General features: G+C 45.3%; 1 protein-coding gene across 4 annotated transcripts in view; it reads right to left on the bottom strand.

Annotated features, from left to right (window-relative positions):
* Positions 1-27,959, bottom strand: part of LOC142251247 (ligand of Numb protein X 2-like) — an 89,942-nt gene that overhangs the window by 22,847 nt on the left and 39,136 nt on the right. For 2 of the 4 annotated variants that reach the window (XM_075323873.1, XM_075323872.1), the window contains exons 2-4: positions 12,547-12,997; positions 2,464-2,657; positions 2,184-2,380 (exon numbers count right to left, since the gene is read on the bottom strand). In XM_075323873.1, coding sequence (XP_075179988.1) covers positions 2,184-2,380; positions 2,464-2,657; positions 12,547-12,929 — 774 coding nt within the window. In that variant the 5' untranslated portion in view covers positions 12,930-12,997. Of the gene's footprint in view, positions 1-2,183; positions 2,381-2,463; positions 2,658-12,546; positions 12,998-13,141; positions 13,372-13,515; positions 13,648-27,959 lie in introns of those variants that run through there. The other 2 variants (XM_075323875.1, XM_075323874.1) reach the window with 2 other exon arrangements.

Here is a 27,959-nt window from a genome sequence, read left to right as displayed (position 1 = left end):
AGGATGGGGAGGGCGAGGGCCAGGGTTAATGCCCCTTCCCTCCCGCAGCCGAGAATATCAGCCGCAGCTGCCCCGGGACTGTCGCATCCAATATCCGGGAGTACCGGAGTGTCCCCGCCTCTTCCTGTTGCCGTGTTGCAGTGGCAATCAGGGTAATATAAGGAGTTGATGGCGGCGGATTGCCGCCACTAAGTCCAGGCTTGATCATGGCAGAGTCTATGTGACAGCGGACATTATCAACCCGTAAGTAAAGTGAATAAACACACACACCGAAAAATCCTTTATTTAAAATAAAACACAAAAAAGCCCCCGCTTTCACCCCTTCATTAACCCCTCCCAAACACACAACTCCGGCGTAATCCACGTCCTACGATGCTTGCATCCAGCCGCGACTGACACACAGCGCTGAATGCAGCCTCGCAATTAGACAGACTACAGAGAGGTAACCACAGGTCATTTCCCACAGCCGGTAATGTGAACACCACACTACCGCTCGGGAGAAATGCAGCGTGTGCTCACAGGGACTGTATCCTTCTATCTATCCCTCTATCTATTCTTCTGTCTATTTATCTATCTACTTTCTATCTCAGAAGGAAATGACTTTTTTTTCTTCTTTTTTCTCAATGTGCTTTATTGCATTGAATGCATTAAAACACATGTACCAACCCGCACGCGGCAAAACCGCGGTAAAACCGCAGCAAACCGCATGCGGTTTTCGGGTGAGGTTTGCCGCGGTTTTTTACCGCGGGTGCGGTAATCTTTCAGACTCTGCAGAATTTTTTTAAGAAAATTCCGTTTTCCAGTGCGCACAGGGCCTAATAATATACCTCACATCCAATAATTCACTAAGTACAACAGGACAATATGTCATTGGAACTAGTGTGAGCTGGAAAGTATAGGATCCGCCCACCACACATTACATTCATATAAGAGAATGGTCGGTGGTCTCTGCGATATCAGAATGTCCCTTACAGACACCCTCGCCTTCTTAGAATACATCAATAAATGTTTATGAGAAAAGTAAACCTCTCCTGGTTGTGTAATATCGGAGCATTCATGACTTAGTAACATATTTAACTGGTTTCCACAATTGCAGATAGAAATGTGTTACATGCACCAGTGGCTGGGACAAAAGTTAAAGAAACCGAGAACAAATATTATGCGCACGTCCGCAGCATGAATCATGCAATATTTTCTTGGATGATTTTAAAGAAATTTCCAATAAAGGTGAATTTTATTATAAAGGAAAAAAATCTGGAAGCTGGATCATATCTTCTTGTTTCAATTATTATAATGCACCCCATATTACTGCATAAAGTATCATGTAGCCGCCATATAGTATCATGCAGCCCCCATATAGTATCATGTAGCCCCCCCATATACCATTATGCAGCTCCCGTACACCATTATGCAGCCTCTATATTCCTCCATTAGTAGCATAGAACCCCCATATCTTTTAATGCACCCCCTTAGTCTGGCCACCGTGATTAAATACATGCTCACTTCTCCTTGTTCCTCTGCTGCTCCGGTGTCCTCAACCTATCCACTGTTCTGCTGCTCTGTACATCAAAGCACAGCAAGTGCACAGTAGTAATGTCTGCTGTGCTAACTCTCTCAACACTGACACCAGGCCCCATAGAGGTTGCGTGGCCTACTGACATTGGTGGTGCGCCACTGGCTGACGCCCTCGGGCCCCCTGAAGCCCTGGGCCTGGTCACGATAGCGACCCCTGCGACTGCTATCATTGCGCCCCTGCATCTGACCTTCATCAGATACCCAGATTGCTTTTACACAGTTGAGATACATGAACACGTGCGCTTTAAGAATAGCGTGTGATCACTGGAGAAATGGAGTTGACACACAATTCTCAGTGTGATGTTTCCATTTTCTTCACCTTTATCAAAAAGCAATCTGTGCATCTGATGAAGGGGAAAGGTCTGACAGAAACGTTAAGCATTGAACTGTGGATTGCACCTGGAAATAAAACACATTGATTTGCAACTTTCTGCGAGTGCCAAGTTCTTTTATATTATTTTTCATGCCTCAATATATATTGTACCATAATAGTCACCAGAGGATACTATATAAAGAAATCAATTGTCTCAGAAGTCATTAGATTAGAGCATGCACCACCAGTTTCTACAAAGTAGTTGATCATTTCCTTGAATATTTAGTGATCCTACCTCCAGTATGTGGTCTCCTGGCATAAGCCGACCATCTGTACCAACCAAAGAATCTTTGAGCACTTCCTGAATTACTATGTTGCCCAGAGGGGTGTCTCGGCCCCCCACAATTCGCATGCCCAGCTCCTCTTCAGAGTCATCGCGATGTATCTCTACCGTATTTGTTTCGGCCACTAGACTCGTCCTGTGAGGTTGATCTTTAAGTTCAAAAGAAAAATAATTAGCCTCAGCAGTAGAAAGCGCTACCATACATACATTTATACCTCTATTCCTAACTCACCATCATCGTTTTCATCAAATGCCGGATTCACCAGGCCAGGCTCAGACGTACCAAGAGCTACCACAGCCGCCAGGGAAGACTCTGCTAGAACATTGGCGATGCCACTTGCTTGGGGGGCATCAGCTTCATTCGTATCCTTGACAGGGGCAGTCCTCTTCTCGCTTTCAGCTCTGTATTTTCTCGAGCCTGCACATCTGATTTGCAATAAAGATAATAAATTAATGGTTAATCTTGAAAATTAGTGGCTGCTCTAGAAAAGAGGATTAGTAGAAGAAAACCATTGCACCATTTACGGCACAAAAAATGTGTGCCATGAATAATGAGTTATAATAGGACACTTCTATGCCAAGATCCCTGTGTTCATGGCCAAGGTCCCGGAAAGCCACATTCTCCTGGCTTATATAACTTGGCCCCCTGCATAACTTCTCGTGCCATGCGATTACTGCTATTAATCAAAGGCACTAAGTGGTGCCAAGGGTGTCACCGCAGAAGGCCGAGCAGTCAGAGACCTGCAGAGAACCAGGCAAAGATGACAGATACCAACTGTGCCGGATGGACCCCATTGACTTATCATGGTGTCAGCTGGGTTTCTGCCAGGGCTTTCATCAATTAAATGGAAATATCACAGCATGCGTTGTAACTTATTCTGATAAATATGATGAAATAATATATACATTTTATCAAATAGTCTCTTAAAAACGGTGTCCCGTGTGGTCGGCTGAGCACATTCTTCACATTGGAGGTAATCTTGCTGTTCCTTAGATTCACAGACACAAGTTTAGTGCAAGTTATCCGGCTCCACACATGAACTTTAGGACTTTTAGGTCAACAACAAGCGTCATAATGAGAACATTGTGGCTCTGAAGCCGTGTAATATTTACAGAGCAATCTCTGGGCCTGGACTGTGTAATCATTAACCAAGGACTTGGCTTCTACCATGTGCCCTTCATCTTCATTTACACACCGCAGCTCACTAACTCAATATAAGGCAATATTGGTTTCTCAGACTTGTCTTTACATTTATAGTTCTCTCAGGTCAGTTTAAACATGGTTAGGAAAAATTCACAGTGAAGTTTTAGAGTGCTTTGCAAAAGTATTCCCCCCACCCCCCTGGCTTTTTACCTATTTTGTTACATTATAATACGATTTTTGTGTGATGCATCAAAACTAAAAATAGTCTAAAGGCGGCTTTACACGCTGCGACATCGCCCGAGCAATCTCGTTGGGGTCACGGAATTTGTGACGCACATCCGGCCGCTTTAGCGATGTCTTTGCGTGTGACACCTATGAGCGATTTTGAATCGTCGCAAAAATGTTCAAAATCGGTGACATGGGGGTCCATTCTCAAATATCGCTGCTGATTGGTGTACGAAGTAGTTCGTCGCTCCTGCGGCAGCACACATCACTATGTGTGACACCGCAGGAACGAGGAACCTCACCTTACCTGCGGCCGCCGGCAATGAAGGAAGGAGGTCGGAGGGATGTTACGTCCCGCTAATCTCCGCCCCTCCGCTTCTATTGGGCGGCGATTCAGTGACGCTGCTGTAACATCGCTGTGACGCTGAACGAACCGCCCCCTTAGAAAGGAGGCGGTTCGCCGGTCACAGCGACGTCGGTAGGCAGGTAAGTAGTGTGACGGGTCCGTGCGATGTTGTGCGCCACGGGCAGCGATTTGCCCGTGTCGCACAACCGATGGGGGCGGGTATGCACGGTAGAGATATCTGTCACGATATCGTAGCGTGTAAAGCGGCCTTAAGTTGAGGAAGTGAAGGGAGAAAAATCTAAGCAAAAATTAAATTTATAGGATAAAATAAATAAAAAATGCCATGTGCATATGTATTCACCTCTTTTGCTATGAAGACCCTAAAAAATTCTGGTGCAAGCAATTATCATAAGACACATACTTAGTGAAAGGAAGTCCATCTGTGTAACCTATTCTGAAAGACCAAAGAGGCTGCAATACCATTAAGCAAGAGGCACCACTAACAAAACACCACCACGAAGACCAAGATCTCCAAACAAGTAGGAGACGAAGTTATTGAGAAGTATAAGTCAAGGTTGGGTTCTAAAATAATATCCCAATCTCTGATGATCCCTCAGAGCACCATAAATCCATTATCAAATGGAAAGGACATGGTACCACAACAAACCTGCCGAGAGGACAGCCCAGCAAAATACTCAGGCCAGGCAAGAAGCGCATTAATCAGAGAAGCAGCTCAGAAACCAAAAGGTAACCCTGAAGGAGCTGCAGAGTTCCCAAGCAGAGTCTGGATTATCTGTCCATACAACCGCAATAACTCGTACACTCGATAGAGCTAGCATTTATGGAAGAGTGGTCAGAAAGAAGCCTTTACCTACAGTCAAAATTTGGAAGGCTCGTTTTTATTTTGCCAAAAGACATGTGGGAGACTCCCCAAACGTACGGAGGAAAGTGCTGTGATCAGATGAGACGAAAATTGATCTTTCTGGCCACCAAGGTAAACGCTATGTCTGGCGCCAAGCAGACACAGCTCATCACCCCAAGAAAAACATCCCCACAGTGAAACATGGTGGTGTGGGGATGTTTAATGCAGCAGGGAAAATGGTCTGAGTCAATTGGAAGATGGATGGTGTGAAATGCTTTTGAGCAAAACCTATTTTAGTCTATCAGTGATTTGAGACTGGACGGAGGTTCACCTTCCAACAAGACAATGACCCAAAACTACTGCTAAAGCAACACACGAGTGGTTTAAGGGGAAATGTGTAAATGTTTTGGAGTGGCCTAGCAAAAGCTCAGACCTTAAAAAGAGGTTGTCCCCTACTTTTACATTGATGGCCTATCCTTAGGATAGGTCATAATTGCTAGATCGGCTGAGATCCGACACCCGGCACCCCTTCCCATCAGCTGTTCTTGTGGCAGCAGCCGGAAATGCTCAGTTTTGGAGCTGCTCCATCTTCGGCCGGGTCTGCGGCCAGGTACTGCACATCCGCCTCCTATTGATCTAAATAGGAAGCGGATGTGCAGTTCACGTCCGCAACCACTATCAGAAGACGGAGCAGTTACAAAACTGAGCATTTCCGGCTGCCTGCTGCCGCCACCCAGAACAGCTGATCGGCGGGGGTGCAGAGTGTCAGACCCCAGCCGATTTAACATTGATGATCTATCCTAAGAATAAGCCATCAATGTAAAAGTAGTGGACAACCCTTTTAATCCAATTGAGAATCTGTGGTCAGACTTGTAGTTGCTGTTCACCAGAGGAAACCATCTAACGTGAAGGAGCTGGAGCAGTTTTGTCTTGAGAAATGGGCAAAAATCCCACTGGCAAGAAAGGGGACTTATCCAAAGCGACTTGCACCTGTAATTGCTGCAAAAGGAGGCTCTAGTCTAGAAAGTACTGACTTTAGGGGGGTGAATAGTTATGCACACTGAAGTTTTCAGTTATTGTGTCCCATTTATTGTTTGCTTAAACAATAAAAAGAAAAACAAATTTTCAGTTGTTGGCATGTTCTTTTCACGAACTGATGCAAACCCTGAAGAAAAACAAAAAAAAAATTGTAAAATTCCAGGTTGTGAAGCAGCATAACAAAAAAAAGCCGAGGGGGTGAATACTTTCCCAAGGCACTGTATATAAGCAGACACCAGCGCTTGGTGTACACACAGAAATGTTCTGCACATAACCTATATAAGAAACTGACAAGATTGCAACCTCCTGCTCTGTGGCCTCCCTTCTAACAGTCTCCACCCCTACAATCTATTCTAAACTATGTTGCCTGACTGATCCACCTGTCCCCCCGCTACTCCGCCGACCTCTCTGCCAATCCCTTCACTGGCTTCCCATTGCCCAACGACTCCAGTTCAAAACACTAACCATGACCTACAAGGCCATCCACAACCTGTCTCCGTCCCACATCTGTGACCTAGTCTCCGGGTACTTACCTACACGTAACCTTCGATCCTCACAAGATCTCCTTCTCTACGCCCCTCTCATCTCTTCTCACCATCACATCCAAGATTTCTCCCGTGCCTCCCCCATACTCTGGAATACTCTGCCACAACACATCAGACTCTCACCTACCTTGACCAAGCTTTAAAAGAAACCTGAAGACCCACCTCTTCTGACAAGCCTACAACCTGCTGTAACCCTCAGACTGATATAGCGCCGCACAACCAGTTCTACCCTAACCTACTGTATCCTCACCTATCCCTTGTAGACTGTGAGCCCTCGCGGGCAGGGACCTCTCTCCACCTGTACCAGTCTGTGCCTTGTATTGTGTTATGATTATTGTACTTGTCCCTATTATGTACACCCCTTTCACATGTAAAGGGCCATGGAATTGATGGCGCTATAATAATAAATAATAATAATTCCCCTGCCAGTTCACAAACAACCTGTATCTGCTGCTGGATAACCCGGTATCTGCTGCTGGGTAGCCTGTAGCTGTACATAGTCTGTATTCTGCTAGCGTAAGAGACTTGGCACTCAATGTGATGAAGAATTGGTGTAAATTTATTAAAGAATATTCAAAAGTGAACAGAGCAGACATTTCGGTCCTAAAATACGGTCCATCAGTATGCATAATAAAGTTCACAGTGACTTCAGTAGAAGTGGGCGCTAGAAAGACCACTGTGGTATCCACCGCTGTGTCATGGAAGCACACTGATGAAACTCGGACCGTTTTTCCTGCGTATGTGAAAAATCACTAACGTATCAATAAGGTTAAAGGAAAATATACTGGACATTTAATTATGATGAGGGGTGCGCTGATCAGGACTCCAGCCTGGCCTGGATGAGACTACATCTACATTACACAGCTGCACTACACCAGTTAGGCTACTTTCACACATCCGGTTTGAGCAGTGCGGCTCAATCCGGCTGTGAAACCTATGCAACGGATGCGGCGAAAACACCGCATCCTTTGCATAAGTTTTTACATGCGGCCCGTCCGTTTTTTTCCGGTTGCGGCACGCTACTGAGCATGCGCAGTGGAAGAAACCGCATGCGGCGGCCGGATGCGTTTTTTTCCACATCGTGCCGCATCCGGTGTCCATAGGCATGCATTGAAAAATGCGCCACAGCGGCCGGATGCGGAGCGATGCGTTTTTTTTTGCCGGACAAAAAAACGTTGCAAGATACGACCTGGTCAGGATCGCTGCTGCATCGCTACATGGTCGCTGGTGAGCTGTCAAACAGGCAGATCTCACCAGCGACCAGTGACCAGCCCCCAGCCAGCAGCGACGTGCAAGTGACGCTGCGCTTGCATGGAGCCGGCGTCTGGAAGCTGCGGACACTGGTAACTAAGGTAAACATCGGGTATGGTTACCCGATGTTTACCTTAGTTACCAGCTCACACCGCTTAACTTAGCGTGTGCAGGGAGCAGGAGCCGGTACTGGCAGCATGAGAGCTGCGGAGGCTGGTAACGAAGGTAAATATCGGGTAACCACCTTGGTTACCCGATGTTTACCTTGGTTACAGCTTACCGCAGGCTGTCAGACGCCGGCTCCTGCTCCCTTCACATTCAGGATTGTTGCTCTCTCGCTGTCACACACAGCGATGTGTGCTTATCAGCGGGAGAGCAACAATAAAAAACGAACCAGCACTGTGTGTAACGAGCAGCGATCTTACAGCAGGGGCCAGATCGCTGCTCAGTGTCACACACAGTGAGATTGCTAATGAGGTCACAAAAAACGTAACTCAGCAGCGATCTCAGTAGCGATCTCGCTGTGTGTGAAGTACCCCTTAAACTGGATCCATCAGCATCCATCAACCTTCATCAACCCTGGTGGCTTAAAGAAGTCCCTTTTATAGCCATAACCTTCCCTTAGGATACACTGCGTCCTCATCAATTGGTTGGACAAGATTGCTTCTCCCACTGGATGAATTTCAAGCTGCATGGATAATGTTCATTTAAATGATGTGCATAGAAAGACTCAGTATATCTACATGGAGTCGGCAAGTCACCGACTAGACAATGGCTACTAAGGTAATTACATTATCAACACACAACTACAATACAATGGTTACTGGAAATGTCTGGAGAACAATACGTCTGGCTTTCAGTGGCCAACACAATTACATTGAGTCAACAAGAGTCTTGTAAAAACAATGAGGGACTTCTCCCCCGTCTATAGACAATCTATCATGCTGTCTGGCTGGATTTTAAGAAACTTTAACCCATGAGAGTCCATGTCGTCACAGTCCCGTTTTCTGATTTCCAGACGGTCCTGACGATGAAGTCGCTGAACTTTCTGGATCTGACGCCCAGGACACACAGTGTCTGTACCTACGATGTGATACTACTCTTGTGGGCCACCGGTGGGGCACATGGACCATGTAGAGAAAAGTATAGTACCCTGAGGTACAGGTCCACATCCTTACACACATGCCCATCACAGACTTCAGTGACAGAAAACACTGCTGAGACCATACAGAAGTCTGCCAAGACAAAGCTGTCTGATCGCACTTGTCTCCACAGGTCAACGCTGACACTAGTGGGGGACAGAGACAAAAGCCCATGCAAAGAGATGAGTAGAAAAAGAGGGATTGCATAGAGGCTTTGATTCCTACAACAAATCAGCTGTCATTCAGTTCTATGCAAGTTTCACCAGTTCCTTTAAGAAAACAAAAATTATCCCTTTCCTATAAGATACAACTGTTCACCTCTTTTTCATTGGCAAAAAGTCAGTCTAGCCTCAGACTTTAAAGAGAACCCGTCACGTTCAGAAACACCATTTACCGTAATGAAAATAGTGAGTTAATCTGCAGGTAAATAGCGTTTAAATCCTGTATAGCCAAACTACTGGAGCAGCGGCTACAGGGGCAATATGACGCTTTATCCTCCCATAAGCTGCTCTCTTTCAGCCATTGGATTGGTGCAGGGAGGAGCTACAGACTCCGCTCATGGTGCTGAGAGCATTGTAACCTCTCTTCGACACACTGATTGACAGCCTGTTCCACAGCGCATATGTGCACAGAGCAGGCTGTCAATCAAAGCACAGGGGAGTGATCCCAGCCTGCTCAGTTTAGTGAGCGGTGACTGTATCTGCTCCCTGCAGCTCCTCGATGACTGGAAGCCAGCAGCTGCAGAGGTAATGTAGCTTCAATTTCTTCCGTATTCTGCTAAATAGGATTTAAATTCTATTTAAATGCAGATTATCACAATATCTGCAGCTAAAATGCGTTTCTAGACGTGAAAGGTTCCCTTTAAAGTGGATCTGTTTGTTGAATCTACTGTCCTAGAAGAGGGCCTTATATTATAACTGCAGGTTCACATGCCCAGCAGCCAAAACGACACAGTGTCTGATCACACCAGCCTTGTACTGAGCAGACTGGTATTTTCATGAAGAGATTTCTCGAGCTGTTACATGATCCATACTAAAACAATAGTTAGGACTTAGGCCCCTTTCACACATCAGTCCCAATCCGTCGAATTTTGAAAAAAACAGATCCGGCGACTGATGCTCCTGGATCTTTTTCTCATCGACTTGTATTAGCGACGGATTGCGAAGGATGGCCTCACGTTTCATCCATTATTCAACGGATCTCTCGAAAAATGTTTGTCCAAAGGACAGAGACAACGTCCACAGTAACGTTTTTTGTCTACGCCGAAAAAACGGACAGCGACAGATCCGTCTCCGTCCGTAGTTTGATAGAATGGAAGCCTATGGGCGCAGGATCCGTTGGCATCTGTCAAATGAAGGAATCCGGCGAAGGATTCCAGTTTTCTTTAACAGAGCATGCTCCAATTTATTATTTACCCCCCAGCTAGTTGAATTCGTCGAAAAATGGATCCGTCGCATCAGTGTAGCCACAATCTGTGACGGATCCGTCGAGAAAACGGATTGTGACTGATGGCAAAAAACTGATGTGTGAAAGGGGCCTTATTGACTTATGCGAGAGTGCTGTATCCTCTGTGACCTGTGAAGGAAGGAGGAGGAGGTGAGCTGTGATTATCATCCATCAATGCTATAACTGAAACTGGATATTGTAATCCGGCTGAGTAGATAAATATTATTGGAAAAGATTTAGAATATCCTCTGTTCATTCTGGGCTTCAAGGGATTTTACAACTATAATAAATCCTTGCTTTGTAAAAACTTCTCAAATACAATTACTTTCCAAAAGCGTATATTTTTCGGTTTCAGGCGTCTTCCTACTGGCTTCTAACCACATATTTCATCCTCCAGTAGGCCTCTCCAGCTGTGGTCGAGCACGCACAGATGATACATGTAGTTAGTGCAGACCGGAGAGCGCACATGACCCTGTGTCTCAGACCCGGCACTGAGCATGCAGGGTGCACCATATTGAGCAGCATTGAAGACACTATGTGCCAGTCGGAGCCAGACAGCGTTTGTTTTTTAGGCAGCTGGCTTCCTTCACTTTGGCTGAGAACGCTCAGTGATGGCTTCCTCGATAATGTGAGCAATACAGAACCACGCCGTCTGAGGCATGCACAGAACAGGCCGGGAGTCCCAGTCACTGAAGACGTGATCACAGTACAATCTCAGCCACAGCACAGCCATCTGCATACAGCTGCATCCTCCCTGATGTAAACCCTCCGACTGCTGCGAAACCAGAGATCTGGCTACATTGGTTTGTGCAAATTAAAAAAGTATTTATGCATTTTTTGGAAATTAATTGCATTTTAACAATTGTTTTGTTTTAAAATCTGTCTACTTGGACAACCCCTCCTCAATCACCATGTTTGCCCTTACTAAAAGTAAAACACTTATACTCACCTCCAGTGCCGGCACCGTGCCAGTGGTGTTGACACCACTTTCCTGCAGCTCTTGTGGGGTTGTTACATCATGCAATCTCTGCACTTAATCAGTGCTGCTGTCTGCCACAGTCAGACATATCAAGCATCGACAGGAAGCGAGAGCTGTGGCTGCCGGCTCACTTCCCATTGATGTTTGATACAACAGAGTTTGGGGATAGTGAATCCAGCGCTGAATGGGAGCAGGGACCGCGTGATGTGACAACACCATGTGAGATCCGGGAAAACGAGTGCTGACACCACTGGAACATCACCGGAACCGGAGTGGAGTTTAAACACACAGATTGAGAAGAGGTTGCCCGAGTAGTGGACAACCCCTTTAAAGGGAACCTGTCAGGTGCAATATGCACCCAGAGCCACGAGCAGCTCTGGGTACATATTCCTAATCCCTGTTTAACCGTCCATGTATCTACTCATAGATAAAGAGATCTTTAGAAAAGTATTTCTAAAGATCCTTTATGATATGCTAATGAACGCAGGGACTAGTCACAAGTTCCTGCACTTATACTGCCGTCTTAGCATGTTAGCACACCCACAGGAGCGTACTAACATGCTATTCAATGCAGCATCATCAGCGGTGATTAGCGTACCTTTGTCCACAGTTAGTGCTGATCAGAAGCCGGGTGCACGCGTAGTGCACATGACCGGAAGTGCTGGGATTTCTGATCAGCGGTGACAGCAGACACAGGATACGCACATCACTGTTGGTGATGCTGCATTGAATAGTATGTTAGCATGGTACCACTCCCACACGGGTGTGCTAAGAGGGTGGAATAACTACAGGAACTAATACCCTTGTGACTAGTTCCTGCGCTCATTAGCATATCAAAGGATCTTTAGAAATACTTTTTCTAAAGATCTCTTTAACTATGCTACTAGATACAGGGACAGTTAGGCAGGGATTAGCAATATACACCCAGAACTGCTCGTGGGTCTGGGTGCATACTGCACCTGACAGGTTCCCTTTAAGGGCCAGTGTCCATGACCAGGGTTAGTAGCATTTTGAACACAGAGTGTTTTCAACTGTGCCCAAAACGCTGCATAGTAAAGTACAAGCATAGTGGATGGGGTTTATAGAAATCACCTGCCCACTGTGCTTCTTTTTAATGCTTTGTAAATTGACCTGCGGTGTGGGTCTCCTATCCGCAGCATGACAATTTCTGCTGCACAGATGCTGGAGTCTCCTGCGCAGGAGAACGCAGTGAAAATACGCTGCGTCCATACTTTACTGTAAAACATGCTGCAGAATAGGCTGTATTTTCAGCACACTAGCTTTCACACTATACAGCGGAGTTGAGCATTTCAGGGCTTTTGCCTTTGCCTTGTTACCTGTTGTGTAGGTGAGGCTCCAGCTCACATCGCTGCATCCCCTGCTTACATTCTGCCAGGAAGGGACAGATAACACCCAACTTATCCAGCAAATTTCTCACCAGAAGGCTGGATTTGTGACAGTCCTGAAAAGACAATTTCTTGCGGTCCATAGGGCAAAAGTCCTTTTCGTGTAGAAAATTCTTCAGGCACTTGTAGCAGTAGGTGTGACCACATGGCGTGTCCATAGGTTGGAGCAATGGCTGCAGACAGATGTGGCAGACCAGTTCGTCGTCCACCTCATCTTGGAAGTTGTAGATGTGGTTTTCAGAGGACACGTGAGGTTGTCCACAGTCATGGCAAAGCTCAAGGGCTGTGGAAGTTACATCCAAAGGGTCGGCCATTGCCTGGTCCTTTTTTCAGCAAGCAAGGTGCTGCCAGGCAGACAATCCAAGAGGTTACAGCATGTTTTCTAGGAATAAAAACAGAAAAACTCCATGAAAAAAAGAGAAAACAATGAATGAGGACACAGAATATTGCTAAACAAGGAAGCGGCAGACTAATGGTGACATTAATGAACTATGAATGCCTTCAATGCCATAAGTGCTGCTCTCACATATTAAGAACATCAGGTCACAGACATCCTGGTGATAGTTTCTCTCCTAGTTGCGGAATCATTTTACAAATCAGATGAGTTTTGAAGCCGGAGGCGGCAGCAGCGTCCCTGGAAATCAGAACAGAGCACTGCCCACCCAAGCCTTGCATACTGAACTACAGCGAGCTAGTATTGCACAACTGCTGGGAATAGGTGCTCTTATATAGAAGAAAGAAGAGCACGTATCCCCATCACACACAACGCCAGCTCCAGCCCCAGGACTCGCAGAAACCTCATCCAGCAGCTCTGCCCATTGCCACCATGGATGTGTGCCTCCTGCGGCATTGAAGCAGCAGAATAAGGGAGGTACAGATAATCTGCAATATGCTAAGTACCTGCATGCTCCAATGTTCACACTATACAGGCGGATCTCTGTCTACATGCCCCGGACATGTCATGGCACACACAATCTGACAGGCCTCGCTGTTCAGCACAGGCACTGGCCACAGGAGGCTAAGCACAGCGTCAGCACTGCTGTGTGTCACCAGTCAGGGAAGCTATTGTTTTACAAATGTAGAATGCAGCCCAAGAACAAACAGGAAACACAGCAGTAGCCGCGTCACAAGCACAACCTCACAGCTGCCTGCCCCGCCAGTCACCAGGTCACGGACAGGAGGACACATCAGTCACCCGGTGCACGGGCTAAAGGACGGGACAATACCAGCGCCCAGACAATGTCACATCAATCAAGTACAAAATGCAATGTATCACATCAAATACACTGAAAATTGCATCAGAAATTGCACTGAAATATTTTTCTTTTGGAGGCAGCAATCCCTTCAAAGATGCGCAGTAACAACATAGGAATGATTTTAGATGATTAAAGTCGTCTTTTTTTGGATGTTTTCACAGTATACATAAAGTACACAGTGAGGTCTTGTGAAGACGACAGCATCTTTTGTCCGAGTGCTAATCGCCAATATATCAGATCACACGCAGACCAGACCAAACCAATGGTATTGAATGAGGTAGTGCACACGTCCAATTCAGTCAGAGGGAGAAATATAATATAATATATTATATATGTTTTCACACGGACCATGTGACCCCCTCATGACCCTGCACGCACACACTGAGACATATCCGTTTTTTCTCCAGCAGCTCGGGTGTCACACAGATCACATCAGTGTGCGATCCGTGTGACATCAGTGTGCGATCCGTGTGACATCAGTGTGCGATCCGTGTGACATCAGTGTGCGATCCGTGTGACATCAGTCTCCCGCTTCTGACCCCCGCTCCTTATATTCATTAATTACGGTATTCACAGCACTGAGAAGCTGGAAGCCGGAGCATCGCGGGGACAGCATTGCTGGTGACAGGTGAGTACCCAGCAGTGTGTGTTGAGGACCTGGAAGCCAGAGCATTGCGAGGACAGCATCGCCATCGCCGGTGACAGGTGAGTATTCAAGGAAGCACACACTGGGTGTGCAGTGATGTCCAGGAGGTCATCAGAGTTCCCAATGAACTCTGATGATCCCGTGAAGTCACAGTGGTAACACTTGCTGTAGCGCGAGTGTCACAGGGGTGTCACCAGGATGTCATCAGAGTTCATTGGGAACTCCATTGACCTCCTGGACATCACTGCACACACACTGCTTGCTGAACACTCACATGTTCCTGCGATGCTGTCCTCGGCGGTGCTGTCCCCGCAATGCTCCGGCTTCCAGCTCCTCAGTGCAGTGAATAATCAATGAATATAAATCAGCGGGGGTCAGAAGCAGGAGACAGCAGAGCCGAAGAAAATAGCGTTGGATACAGGTGAATATAGAAAATCTTTTTATTTCAAAGACCCGTGTATTCTCTGGTACCTGTCACACGTATACAAACACAGATGTCACAGGCGTGACACACCCATGACCATAACCATGCATGTGGCTTGTACCTGATTAAACACGGACGTCTGAAACTGGCCTAATGGTGTAATAAACCAAAGCAGACAATGTATTTGCTGCAGACACAAGCAGAAAAAAAAGTGTTTTTGCATGAGACAATATGACCCTAGGCAGATTGTGAAATGGCTTTAGATGATATTAGCATTGTTATCATTTCTCCTAATCTACGCTCACCTGCAAGAAGTCACGCACCAGGTTACAGAACTATAGGATATTAAACAGCCATTTACCCCAATGTTTATTGCAGATACGGTAGTAAATGAAGATGTAATATCAGCAATGTGTGAAGAGTACAACTATCAGGGGCTTAGATGAGTCAAGGCAGGAGCCAATATCTGAGGCTTGCAACAATTCCCATCTCCAGTAACAGAAAGCAATGACTGCATTAAATGAGGAAAAGCAAGAGGAACCATGGGCAACCAGCAATATGTGTATTATCATCATCAGCATTCGATAAATAAGGAGATCTGGGAGGAATCTGCATCCTTCCTTCTGAGACAGACATCATTACATAGAACAGCAGTGTTCTCAGCCAGACTGTGCAGTATATTTATGAAATGCCGCCATTACTCTTCACTAGCGCATGAACGCCAGCTTTTTATAGCACAGAACAGAGGCCTAGGTGCCATATTTTACACTCCCACACATCAGTGAAGGAGCCTGAACAATAAGGACAGATTCACACCTATGTGGCATGTAACAAGTGATGGTAAAATATTTGTCAATATGGAAGTCTAGAGAAAGACAAGATCTGCTGATTGTGAATGAAGACGGCCACAATCTCATGGCCGGTGGCTGGTACAGAGGTCCGGCATCAGGCCATGGGGTTGGTACAGAGGTCCGGCATCGGGCCATGGGGTTGGTACAGAGGTCCGGCATCAGACCATGGGGTTGGTACAGAGGTCCGGCATCAGACCATGGGGTTGGTACAGAGGTCCGGCATCAGACCATGGGGTTGGTACAGAGGTCCGGCATCAGGCCATGGGGTTGGTACAGAGGTCCAGCATCAGGCCATGGGGTTGGTACAGAGGTCCGGCATCAGGCCATGGGGTTGGTACAGAGGTCCGGCATCAGGCCATGGGGTTGGTACAGAGGTCCGGCATCAGGCCATGGGGTTGGTACAGAGGTCCGGCATCAGGCCATGGGGTTGGTACAGAGGTCCGGCATCAGGCCATGGGGTTGGTACAGAGGTCCGGCATCAGGCCATGGGGTTGGTACAGAGGTCCGGCATCGGGCCATGGGGTTGGTACAGAGGTCCGGCATCGGGCCATGGGGTTGGTACAGAGGTCCGGCATCGGGCCATGGGGTTGGTACAGAGGTCCGGCATCGGGCCATGGGGTTGGTACAGAGGTCCGGCATCAGGCCATGGGGTTGGTACAGAGGTCCGGCATCAGGCCATGGGGCTGGTATGTCGGTATGCCTTGCGTTTTGCTATATAGAATAACACATGGTCCAGTTTATCTGAATGCAGAAATCCATGTACAGAAACAATCTGTGGTGTATGAAGGTAAAGTAAATATTGTGAATTAATGAATGTTCTCATGGGGCACAGATGGAAAAATATGTTGTTTTACAGGATGAGTGTTGTGCATGAGATGTCAAACATGCAGCGGAGACAATCAGTGACCAGGTTAGGCTACTTTCACACTACGTTTTTTTAACATGCGTCATGAACGTTTTTTTGCTGTAAATTTGGATCCTGTTTTTACAAAGAAAAACGCATGCAAATGCATGTGTTATTTTGCAGAATCCTGTCACTTTACGTTTATGGGCGGGCATTGGAGTCATGTGATCGGGAGTGAGGGGAACTAAACGTGATAGATTGGGAGCCGGCATCTGACAGCTGTGAACGCTGGTAACCAAGGTAAACATCGGGTAACTAAGCGAAGCGCTTTGCTTGGTTACCCGATATTTACCTTGGTTACAAGCATCCACCGCTCTCAGACGGGCGAGAGAGAGAGAGGGGGAGAGAGGGACTGATCACGCTAGGCTGATTTCTGGGCATGCTCAGTAGAGCAAGCAGGATCCTGTCTATCAGCATGCCAGCGTTCACATGCGTTTGCGTGCAGTATAGTCAGGATCCAGTGAAAAAACGGATTTGGACGCAGCTCAAAAACGCTACAAGTAGCGTTTTTTGAAAAAAGTTAAACTGCAAGTCGCTGGATCCTCACTATAACGCATGCAAACGCATGTGAACGCATATTGACGTGAGTCCATTGCAAATGCATTTGCACTGGATCCGTTTTTGCGTTAAAAAAAACGTTCAGGACGCATGTTAAAAAAAAAACGTAGTATGAAAGCAGCCTTACTTTATGCCACAGATTGGACTTCTGTCATAGTTGTGCTAGCTAGGTTATCTGCATGTAATCCAAGGCTAATCTGTAACTTTCCTATGCATCATTTGTGCAAAAAATGATCACACAGTCAATAGTCGCAGTGCATTTTTAATTCAGCACAGATTATTCAACTGCATAAGAACTGGGTGAAAAATACCGTATATTAAAGGGAACCGGTTACGACTTTTTCAGCCTATAAACTGCGGCCACCACCATTGGGCTCTTATAAACAGCATTCTAACATGCTGTATATAAGAGCCCAGGCTGTGCTGTATAACATAAATACTTTATAATACTCACCTAGAAGGTCGCTCCGATGCACAACTGTCGGATTGGTGTCTCCGTTCTCCGGGACCGGCGCCTCCCCTTTCGGCCATCTTGGTCTTCCTTATTCTGAAGCCGCGGTGCATGATGCGTCTATGTCATGAACACTCGTCGACACTCAGGTCCTGCACAGGCACACTTTGATCTGCCCTGCTCGGGGCAGATCAAAAGTATTGTACTGCGCCTGCGCAGAATCGGCGAGTGTGTATGACGTAGACGTGTCATGCACCGTGGCTTCAGAATAAGGAAGACCAAGATAGCCGAAAGGGGAGGCGCCGGTCCTGGAGAACGGAGACACCCATCCGACAGTTGTGCACCGGAGCGACCTTCTAGGTGAGTATTATAAAGTGTTTATGTTATGCAGCACAGCCTGGGTCTTATATACAGCATGTTAGCAGGCTGTTTATAAGAGCCCAATGGTGGCAGCAGCCTGTTGTCATTTAAACTCACCTGTGGAAAGTAACAGGCGTGGACAATATGAAAAACACACTTGAAACCAGATAAAAAATAAAAGAGAAGTTGACTCAATCTTTGCATTTTGTGTGTGTGTGTGCCACACTGAGCATGGAGAACAGAAACAGGAGACGAGAAATGTCTGAGGACTTGAGAATCAAAATTGTAGAAAACTAACAACAATCTCAAGGATACAAGTCCATCTCCAAAGATCTTGATGCTCATTTGTCCACAGTGGCAACATAATCAAGACGTTTACAACCCATGGCTCTATAGCTAATTTCCTTGGACGTGGACAGCCAAGTAAAATTGATGAAAGGTTGTAACACAGCATAGTCCGGATGGTGGATAAGTAGCCCTGATTAAGTTCCAAAGAGATTCAAGCTGTCCTGCTGGCTCAGGATGCATCAGTGTCAGTGCCAACTATCCATCGACATTTGAATGAAATTAAACACTATGGAGGAGACCCAGGAAGGACCCCACTCCTCATACAGAGACAAAGAAAGATAGGCTGCAGATTGCCAAAATGTACATGAGTAAGCCAAAATCTTTCTGGGAAAGTTTCTTCTAGACAAATGAGACCAAGACAGAGCTTTTTGGTAAAGCACATCATTGTATTGTTTAACAAAAACGGAATGAGGCCTACAAAAAAAACACAGTACCTATAGTAAAATATGATGGAGGTTCAAAGATGTTTTAAGACTGTTTGCTGCCTCTGACGCTGGGTGCCTTGACTGTGTGCAATCATGAAATCTGAAGATTACCAAAGGATTTTGGGTGAAAATGTAGTGCCAACTGTTAAAAAGCTGGGTGTGGGTCCTAGGTCATGGATTTTCCAGCAGGACAATCACCCAAAACAAACAAAGTGCTAGAGAGTTCTGAAGTGGCCAGAAATGAGTCCGGATCTAAATCCCATTGAACATCTGTATAGAGATCTTAACATTACTGTTGGGAGAAGGCACCCATCAAATATGAGAGACCAGGAGCAAAATGCAAAAGAAGAGTCTAAAATTCCAGTAAGAAGCTTGTTTATGGTTATAGGAAGCAATTGGCAGCAGTTATTTATTCCAAAGGGTGGGCCACCAAATATTAAGTTGATGGTGCCAATAATTTTGTCTGGCCCATTTTTGGTTTTGGGTGAAATTATCTCCAAATTCCCTTTCTTTCTCATTTTTTTGTGTGTGTTGTTTCAATACACACAAAGGAAATACATGATTAGGAGAAAACGTAATTGCAACAATTTTCTGGGAGAAATATTTAATTTTCTGGAACAATTTCAAGGGTGCCAAAACTTTCCGTCATGACTGTATTTAAAAGGTGAATCTAGCAAACATTCTGAGTGTTTGGTGCATATCCTATTCATAGAGAGGGGTATAAGGGTACAGTCACACTTTAGCGACGCTCCAGCGATCCCACCAGCGATCTGACCTGGTCAGGATCGCTGGCGCGTCACTACATGGTTGCTGGTGAGCTGTCAAACAGGCAGATCTCACCAGCGACCAGTGACCAGCCCCCAGCGACGCGTGGAAGCGATGCTGCGCTTGGTAACTAAGGTAAATATCGGGTAACCAAGTGCTTGGTTACCCGATATTTACCTTGGTTACCAGCGCACACTGCTTAGCGCTGGCTCCCTGCACTCGTAGCCAGGGTACACATCGGGTTAATAAGCAAACCGCTTTGCTTATTTACTCGATGTGTATTCCGGCTACGTGTGCAGGGAGACGGCACTGGCAGCCTGAGAGCGTAAGACGCTAGTAACCAAGGTAAATATCGGGTAACCAAGCAAAGGGCTTTGCTTGGTTACCCGATATTTACCTTGGTTACAGCCAGGGTGGATTTGATTTAAATCTAACTGATTTAAATCACTAGTCAGTAAGGCTTGATTTAAATCAGTGATTTAAATCAAAGTTTCTACCTAAACTAGTTCTTGCTACTTTAACATGCAAGTAGATGAAGATTTTTAGAATCACTTTTTATATTACTTTTTTCTCCCCAGTTTAATGGGTTAATCATTCATATTTGGACACCACTGTTCTGTTGTACTTAGGAAGGAGAAAAATAATCCTGACCTTAATAACAATTTAAATAGATTTATTCAACTGAAACAATAACAACATTACAGCATAAGTTATTTGCTTAAACAAACATCCATGTTTGTTAACTAATTTGGCAAAACAAAATATATATATATTTTAAGAACCTTAGACTATCAGCCCAGTCGACACATGAAAAACTTAAATACTACTGTTTTCTTGTCTGCTTGCCCTTCCTCCTCCTCACAGTTAGGCTAGGTTCGCACACTGCGTCTTTTTGACGCTGCGTTTTTGTGCGTTTTTGGCCGCTAAAAACACACAAAAACGCACCTGCGTCGAAAAAACGGATAAAAAACGCATGCGTTTTTGCCGCGATTTGGTGCGTTTTTGGCTGTTTTGCTGCGTTTTTCCAATGCATTGCATGGGGGAAAATGCAGAAAAACGCAGGAAAGAACTGACATGTCCATTTTTTTTTTTTAACTCAAAAACGCAGGTAAAAAAAACAGATGTGTGCGGACAGCAAAAATGAAAACTCATAGACTTTGCTGGGGAAGCAAAGTCCTGCAGTTTTGAGGCCAAAAACGCACCCGAAAAACGCGCAAAAACGCCGCGAAAAACGCACTGTGCGCACATAGCCTTAAATTCACATTCTTCTTGTGTTGTGCAGATCTATTCCACTCCAAACAATCAGAAACATATTGTCTAACTTCTTGGACTTGGCACTGAAGGGGTTGATTCTGTATTCATAGGTTTGTAGAACAATAGGATTAAGGTATTTTTCTCAACTCTGTTCATGTTGTAATATTTTTGCCGTGAAGAAGAGGCTGGGACCTCTGCGGAGTCAAATTCAGTTTTGAGAACTGCGTAAGTAAAGCGAGCGTCTGTGATAATATAGGAGAGAAACTGCCCACTAATCCTACAGAAACCTCTGGAAGTGCATGGCATTGTGAATGTTACACATATACAGCCTTTATTCTACTGAGTTAAACAAATCAGCTTTATCTCATGATGGAAGAACCTTTGGATGGTAAAATATTTTCCTCAAAAAGCAGTTTATTGAAAAAAATCCGATTTAAATCAAAAAAATCTGATTTAAATCAAAAAAATTCGATTTTTTAAAAAAAAACATTGATTTTTATCCACGCTGGCTCCCTGCAAATTCAGATCGTTGCTCTCTCCCTGTCAAACACAGCGATGTGTGCTTCACAGCGGGAGAGGAACGTCCAAAAAATGAACCAGCACTGTGTGTAACGAGCAGCGATCTCACAGCAGGGGCCAGATCGCTGCTCAGTGTCACACACAGCGAGATCGCTAATGAGGTCACTGCTGCGTCACAAAAACCGTGACTCAGCAGCGATCTCGCTGTGTGTGAAGCACCCCTAAGGTGGTGTTGGGAGATTTACAGGCCATACAATACTTATCTGGGTAATTAAATATGCAAGTGGGGAGGCTGTTAAATATGCATATCCTCAGTGGGGAGGTTGTTTGCATAATGCCCTAGGTAAAAGGCTAATTGCATATTTCATGTCCAAGGGGAGCATTGCATGGCCTGTAAGTCTCCGAACACCAGCTTAGCTCTCTCTACAAGGAGAAACTTTACCAGTTAAACCTCTATTACTCAGCTAACCAGTTCTCCTGCTTTTCCAATCAGGGGTAAAAATCCTGACTTGTGTCTGCAAATGGGGTTTCCAGTTGGACTCAATATTGACAGTTATGTGGCAAAACTCTTTTATAGGGTTAATACTGACTCTTAAAACTGCTCCTTACAATAAGTGACTCTATAGACAACGGGTTCTCTTCCCATTTGCCTTAACATATGGTGGAAACTTTAGTCCATTTAGCCGCACTTTTGCAAAAATAACAGTGTGGCCAAACAAAAATGGCAACGTGATGGTAAATTCCTGTTGCCATTAGAAAATTATAGGGCACATGAGATAGAAAATTTAGTTTAAAAAGATAAAGTGCTAGTTTTCCAAAGGATTACAGACATATTAAGCAATAAATTGAACTTTTACTCATTTTCCCCTGGTTTAGCGCTGCAGCAATTACGGTATGTCACATCTAAACTGTGTATGACTGCTGCAGGCAATCACTGAGCTGAGAATTGATGGTGCTGTAGATGTCATGAGCTGCTGAGCCCAGTGATTGGCTGCAGTGGTCACGTGCATTGTAGTCATGCACTTTAAAATATAAAGCAATGGGAAAACTCAAAGGATTCCCGACAATCCTTTGTACAATTTGTCACAATTTAAAACTAAAAAAAAAGCTAACAATTTCTCAAATATTCAGTTAAGTGAAAAAGAAAAAGAAGTCAGGAAAAAAAATAATTAAAAAAAATAAGAAAAAGCATGGGAAAACTTATTAACAGCGGCCAAAACCGTAGAAATAATGTTCAGGAAGTGACAAAAAAATAAAATGCAAAACACGCTTCAAGAACAAAAAAGGTCAGTGTTTCCTATAGCATGTTATGCTTGAAAAACTTGTTGGATTCGCTTGGGGTTAAAAAAAAAAAAAATCTTTTATATGCACATGCTATGGAGGACACTGAAAAACAATGGAGTACGAGGCAGGATTGAGAGAAAGCACCTGTTCTCCAAAAACACGTGCCAATCCTGGCGCTTCGCCCCAGCTCAACCCGTTGCCCTGGTGCGGTGGCAAACTGGGTAATATATGGGGATGATGCCAGATGTGTAATGTCACCTGGCATCAGGCCCTGGGGTTAGTGATGTCAAGCGTCTATCAGATACCAGACATCACCAACCCAGTCAGTAATAAATAAAAAATAGACAACAAAAAAAGTTTTATTTGAAAAAACACTCCCCACATTCCCTCTTTCACCAATTTATTGACAAGAACAATCAAATCCGGGTCCGGCGTAATCCAATAAGGGGGTCCCACGGCGATCCATACCATAGTCACTGTCCCAGTCAATGAAGAACAGAATGTTCCCGATTGGCTGGGAGAGTAGTGCAGTGACCTGAGCCAACATCAATAGGTCATGCCAGGTCACTGCAGGGGATGCCGAGCGCTGCCATCAGGAGGTTAGATGAGATCATTACCTGCTGTGATGATCTCCTGCACTGCAGAAGTCAGCGCTGTCACTGACTTCTATGCCCGCCGCGTTCTCAGCAGTATCGCGAGAGCCCGTGACGTCACCGCTAGTGACAGTCTCGGGCCGCGGGCATAGAAGGCAGTGACAACGTTGACGTCAGCACTGCAGGAGATCGTCACAGCAGGTAATGATCTCATCTCACCTCCTGACAGCAGCGCTCGTCATCCCCGCGGCTGCAACGGGACACAGACTGTACCGGCACCTGGAGGTCACACGGAAGTGCTTCTGTGCGGCGTCCAGGGAGTGTGACGTGTGTGTTTACTCTGCTCCGCTTCCTCTTCCTAGCATAATGACATCACTACCCTGCAAAACCGCAGGCAGTGATGAGCATTACTGTAGGTAAATCGCGGCTATACCGGGGGTATACCGCACATCATTTGCTACCTGCGGTATACCCCTGGTATTTCGTGATTACATTACAGTGAATGGAGTGAAATACCGCAGGTACCTGCGGAAATGAAGTGACATGCACATTTTCTCAAGAAATTTTCTCAAGAAATTATTCAGAAAGAATTTTCTTGAGAAAAAAACGCAGTGTGCGCACAGCTATTTTTTTCCCATAGGTTTTGCTGGGAAATGTCTGCAGGAAGATTACAAACATTTCTCAAGAAATTTCTGCAGCAAAACCGCGGGTAAAAATGCAGTGTGCGCACAGGGCCTTAATGTTATGGTGAAGAATCAACAACAAGTGGGACACAATTGTGAAGTTGAACGAAATTTGCCTATTTTAAATTTTTGTAAAAAATAAAAAACTGAAAATTGGGGCGTGCAATATTATTCATCCCCTTTCAGTTAATACTTTGTAGCGCCACCTCTTGCTGCGATTACAGCTGCAGTCGCTTGGGGTATGTCTCTATCAGTTTTGCACATCGACAGACTGAAATTCTTGCCCATTCTTCCTTTGTAAACAGCTGGAGCTGAGTGAGGTTGGATGGAGAGCGTTTGTGACAACAGTTTTTAGCTCTTTCCACAGATTCTCGATTGGATTCAGGTCTGGACTTTGATTTGGCCATTCTAACACCTGGATACGTTTATTTGTGAACCATTCCATTGTAGATTTTGCTTTATGTTTGGGATCATTGTCTTGTTGGAAGACAAATCTCCGTCCCAGTCGCAGGTCTTTTGCAGATTCCAACAGGTTTTCTTCAAGAATGGTCCTGTATTTGTCTCCATCCATCTTCCCATCAATTTTAACCATCTTCCCTGTCCCTGCTGAAGCAAAGCAGGCCCATACCATGATACTGCCACCACCATGTTTGACAGTGGGGATGGTGTGTTCAGGTTGATGAGCTGTGTTACTTTTACGCCAAACATATCGTTTGGCATTGTACCCAAAACGTTTGATTTTGGTTTCATCTGACCAGAGCACCTTCTTCCACATATTTGGTGTGTCTCCCAGATGGCTTGTGGCACACTTTAAACAACACTTTTTATGAATATCTTTGAGAAATGGCTTTCCTCTTGCCACTCTTCCATATAGACCAGATTTGTGCAGAGTATGACTGATTGTTGTCCTATGGACAGACTCTACCACCTCAGCTATAGATCTCTCCAGTTCATCCAGAGTGATCATGGGCCTCTTAGCTGCATCTCTGATCAGTCTTCTCCTTGTTTGACATGACATTTTTGTGGGACAGCCAGGTCTTGGTGGATTTGCAGTGGTATGATACTCCTTCCATATCAATATGATCACTTGCACAGTGCTTCTTGGGATGTTAAAATCTCTTTGTAACCAAATCCAGCTTTAAACGTCTCCACAACAGTATCACGGACCTGCCTGTTGTGTTCCTTGGTCTTCATGATGCTCCCTGTGCTTTAAACAGAACACTGAGACTATCACAGAGCAGGTGCATTTATACAGAGACTTGATTACACACAGGTGGATTATATTTATCATCATCAGTCATTTAGGACATCATTGGATCATTCAGAGATCCTCAATGAACTTCTGGAGTGAGTTTACTGCACTGAAAGTAAGGGGGGCGAATAATATTGCACGCCCAATTTTCAGTTTTTTATTTTTTACAAAAATTTAAAATGAGCAATAAATTTCGTTCACCTTCACAATTGTGTCCCACTTGTTCTTGATTCTTCACCATAAAATTTAAATTGTTTATCTTTATGTTTGAAGCCTGAAATGTGGGAAAAGGTTGAAAAATTCAAGGGGGCCGAATACTTTCGCAAGGCACTGTATATATTGTGAATCAATTGTTATTAACGATTTCTAGTGATGGGTGAGCATTACCATGCTTGGTACTCGTAACGCATAGTCGGATGTTTGGACGAGCTCAACTCCTGTACCAAGTTAATGGGGAACTTGATTATTTTTCCAGAAGATCTTCTATCATACTCCATACATGAGTCGAGCAGGTCCTAGTGTCCAACTGCTCATTAAGAGTCCCGAGCATGGTAGTGCTTGCTCATCACTAACAATTTTCCATATGGTCTGTAGTGTCCTGACTATATGTACACAGTATTGTAGCAATATTCCCCTGTAAGGCTATGTTCACACTTCCGTTGTTTTGCATCCGTCACAATCAGTTGTGTGACTGATGCAACGGATGCGTTGCAGATAGTGGGACAACTGATGTGACTGATGCTGCAAAACAACGAACCGTTGTTTGTTTTTTTACTGTTTAACCGGCTGCTGGCTATTATCAATGATCAGCTGATCAACCCGCGGCCGGCCACCGGGTGATCAGCTGATTGCTCACAGTAGCCGGCCGCAGGGTGATCAGCTGATCGCTCACAGTAGCTGGCCGCCGGGTGATCAGCTGATCGCTCACAGTAGCTGGCCGCCGGGTGATCAGCTGATCGCTCACAGTAGCCGGCCGCCGGGTGATCAGCTGATCGCTCACAGTAGCCGGCCGCCGGGTGATCAGCTGATCGCTCACAGTAGCCGGCCGCCGAGTGATCTGCTGATCGCTCACAGTAGCCGGACGCTGGGTGATCTGCTGATCGCTCACAGTAGCAGGTTGTCGGGTGATCAGCTGATCGTTCGGCCGCCGAGAAAGAGAGACATTGATTTGAATAATTAAACACAAAGTGCTGAGCATGCGCAGTGTAATCAAAAGGATTTCGCTGCTCACAAAATGTTACATGCTGCGTTCCTGACGCCCGATGGTCAGTTGTTCCACGACTGATCAGTCGCGCGGCGGATGCAACGCAAGGGCATCAGTCACAATCCGCCGCTCATACAGGTCTATGGGAAACAACGGAATCCGCCATACGGATTGCGCTGTTTCTCAAAGCGGCGGATTGTGACGGATACTAAATAGCGGAAATGTGAACTTAGCCTAATGCAGCTAGATGTCTTTCTTTCACAATTCAGCTGTGTCCAAACAAATAACCTGGATCACATCTGTATAGAAAATGCACTGCCGCTCTCTCCAGACTACAAGGGATGAATCCAAGCCAGATGCATATTATATATGAAGCGTGTTTGTCCTGTAATGAGTATAATTAATAGCAAACACAATAGATGCCACAGACAGAAAGCAGACAATAATTCACCAAAATTTCCATTACTCCATAGTGAATCACCTGGAGATGCTATCTGTAGTGTGTATACTAAACACAGTGATTATACGGCACAGCCAGACTCACATGACTAATACATACACTCCCACACTGAGCAATGCCCTGAACTAAGAAACGCTAAAGGTCGGTCATTAACAGAAATATACAGAAAGGCATACTAAACACAGTAGAGCTAAGTTGTCCAAACCCATCGATTTCAGCAGGACTGGCCAACCGTCTGATGTATATGGCGGCTGCCCCCCTTTCCTAGGACAGATTATGTTGGGGACGATTTGGGTAGGGCAGATTGAATTCTTATGCCCAATAAGTTTTTTCTCAGGAGATGAGTGTCATCCAGAGAGAAGTGGGAGAAGTGGCCGCTGCTTCCTCCACTGTCGCTATAGAAAACACGTGGATGCATGAGCCATGTACGCCTTTTTATGAGGGAGGACCACCATGGCAGTGCTGATGTAAGGCTTGCAGCTGCTCGGCTATGGAAGCACGTGCCATGGAGCTCCCAACACACTGTTTTATACTGATGTTAATGCCAGAAAAGGGTTAGATGGATTGTCGGCTGCCTGATTAACCTCACAAAAGATATACAGGTTATCCTTCCAAAATCGGAGTGTACTGTATATGTAATGGTTCACAACTTTAGGTAATCTGCCACAGCCCTTCATTACAGTATGATGCCAATATTCCAATGCAGTACTTCAATGGGAACCGAAAAATGAGAATGTGAATGGAGTGATGTTCAGTCATGCGGTGTGCTGCTCCATTCATTATGGAATGGCCAAAGATAGCCGAGTGCTGCCCTTGGCTGGTCTACACCACCCCCATAAGAAGGAATAGAGCGCCACTGCGCATGAGTGATCACGGCTCAATTCACATGAGGCTCTTTAGACCACAGTTCTCGTGATCAACTGTGGTCCCAGTAGTTGGACACCCCCAAACCAAGCTATTGTCTCAATGGAATAGGAGTTAACTTCCAAACTTGAATAAATGCTGTGGACAGAAAGTGTAAAAGGGTCTTTCCCGAATAGCATGAAAGAAGTGGTAAGGTCTATGTGCTCACCTTGTAGGGTTGTGTGATACACAACCAGTGGTAAA

Source organism: Anomaloglossus baeobatrachus, chromosome 9 (genome assembly GCF_048569485.1).
Source record: "Anomaloglossus baeobatrachus isolate aAnoBae1 chromosome 9, aAnoBae1.hap1, whole genome shotgun sequence".
Taxonomy (NCBI): Eukaryota; Metazoa; Chordata; class Amphibia; order Anura; family Aromobatidae; genus Anomaloglossus; species Anomaloglossus baeobatrachus.
The sequence above is the reverse complement of the archived record's forward strand: the minus strand, read 5'-3'. Positions and strand labels throughout refer to the sequence as shown.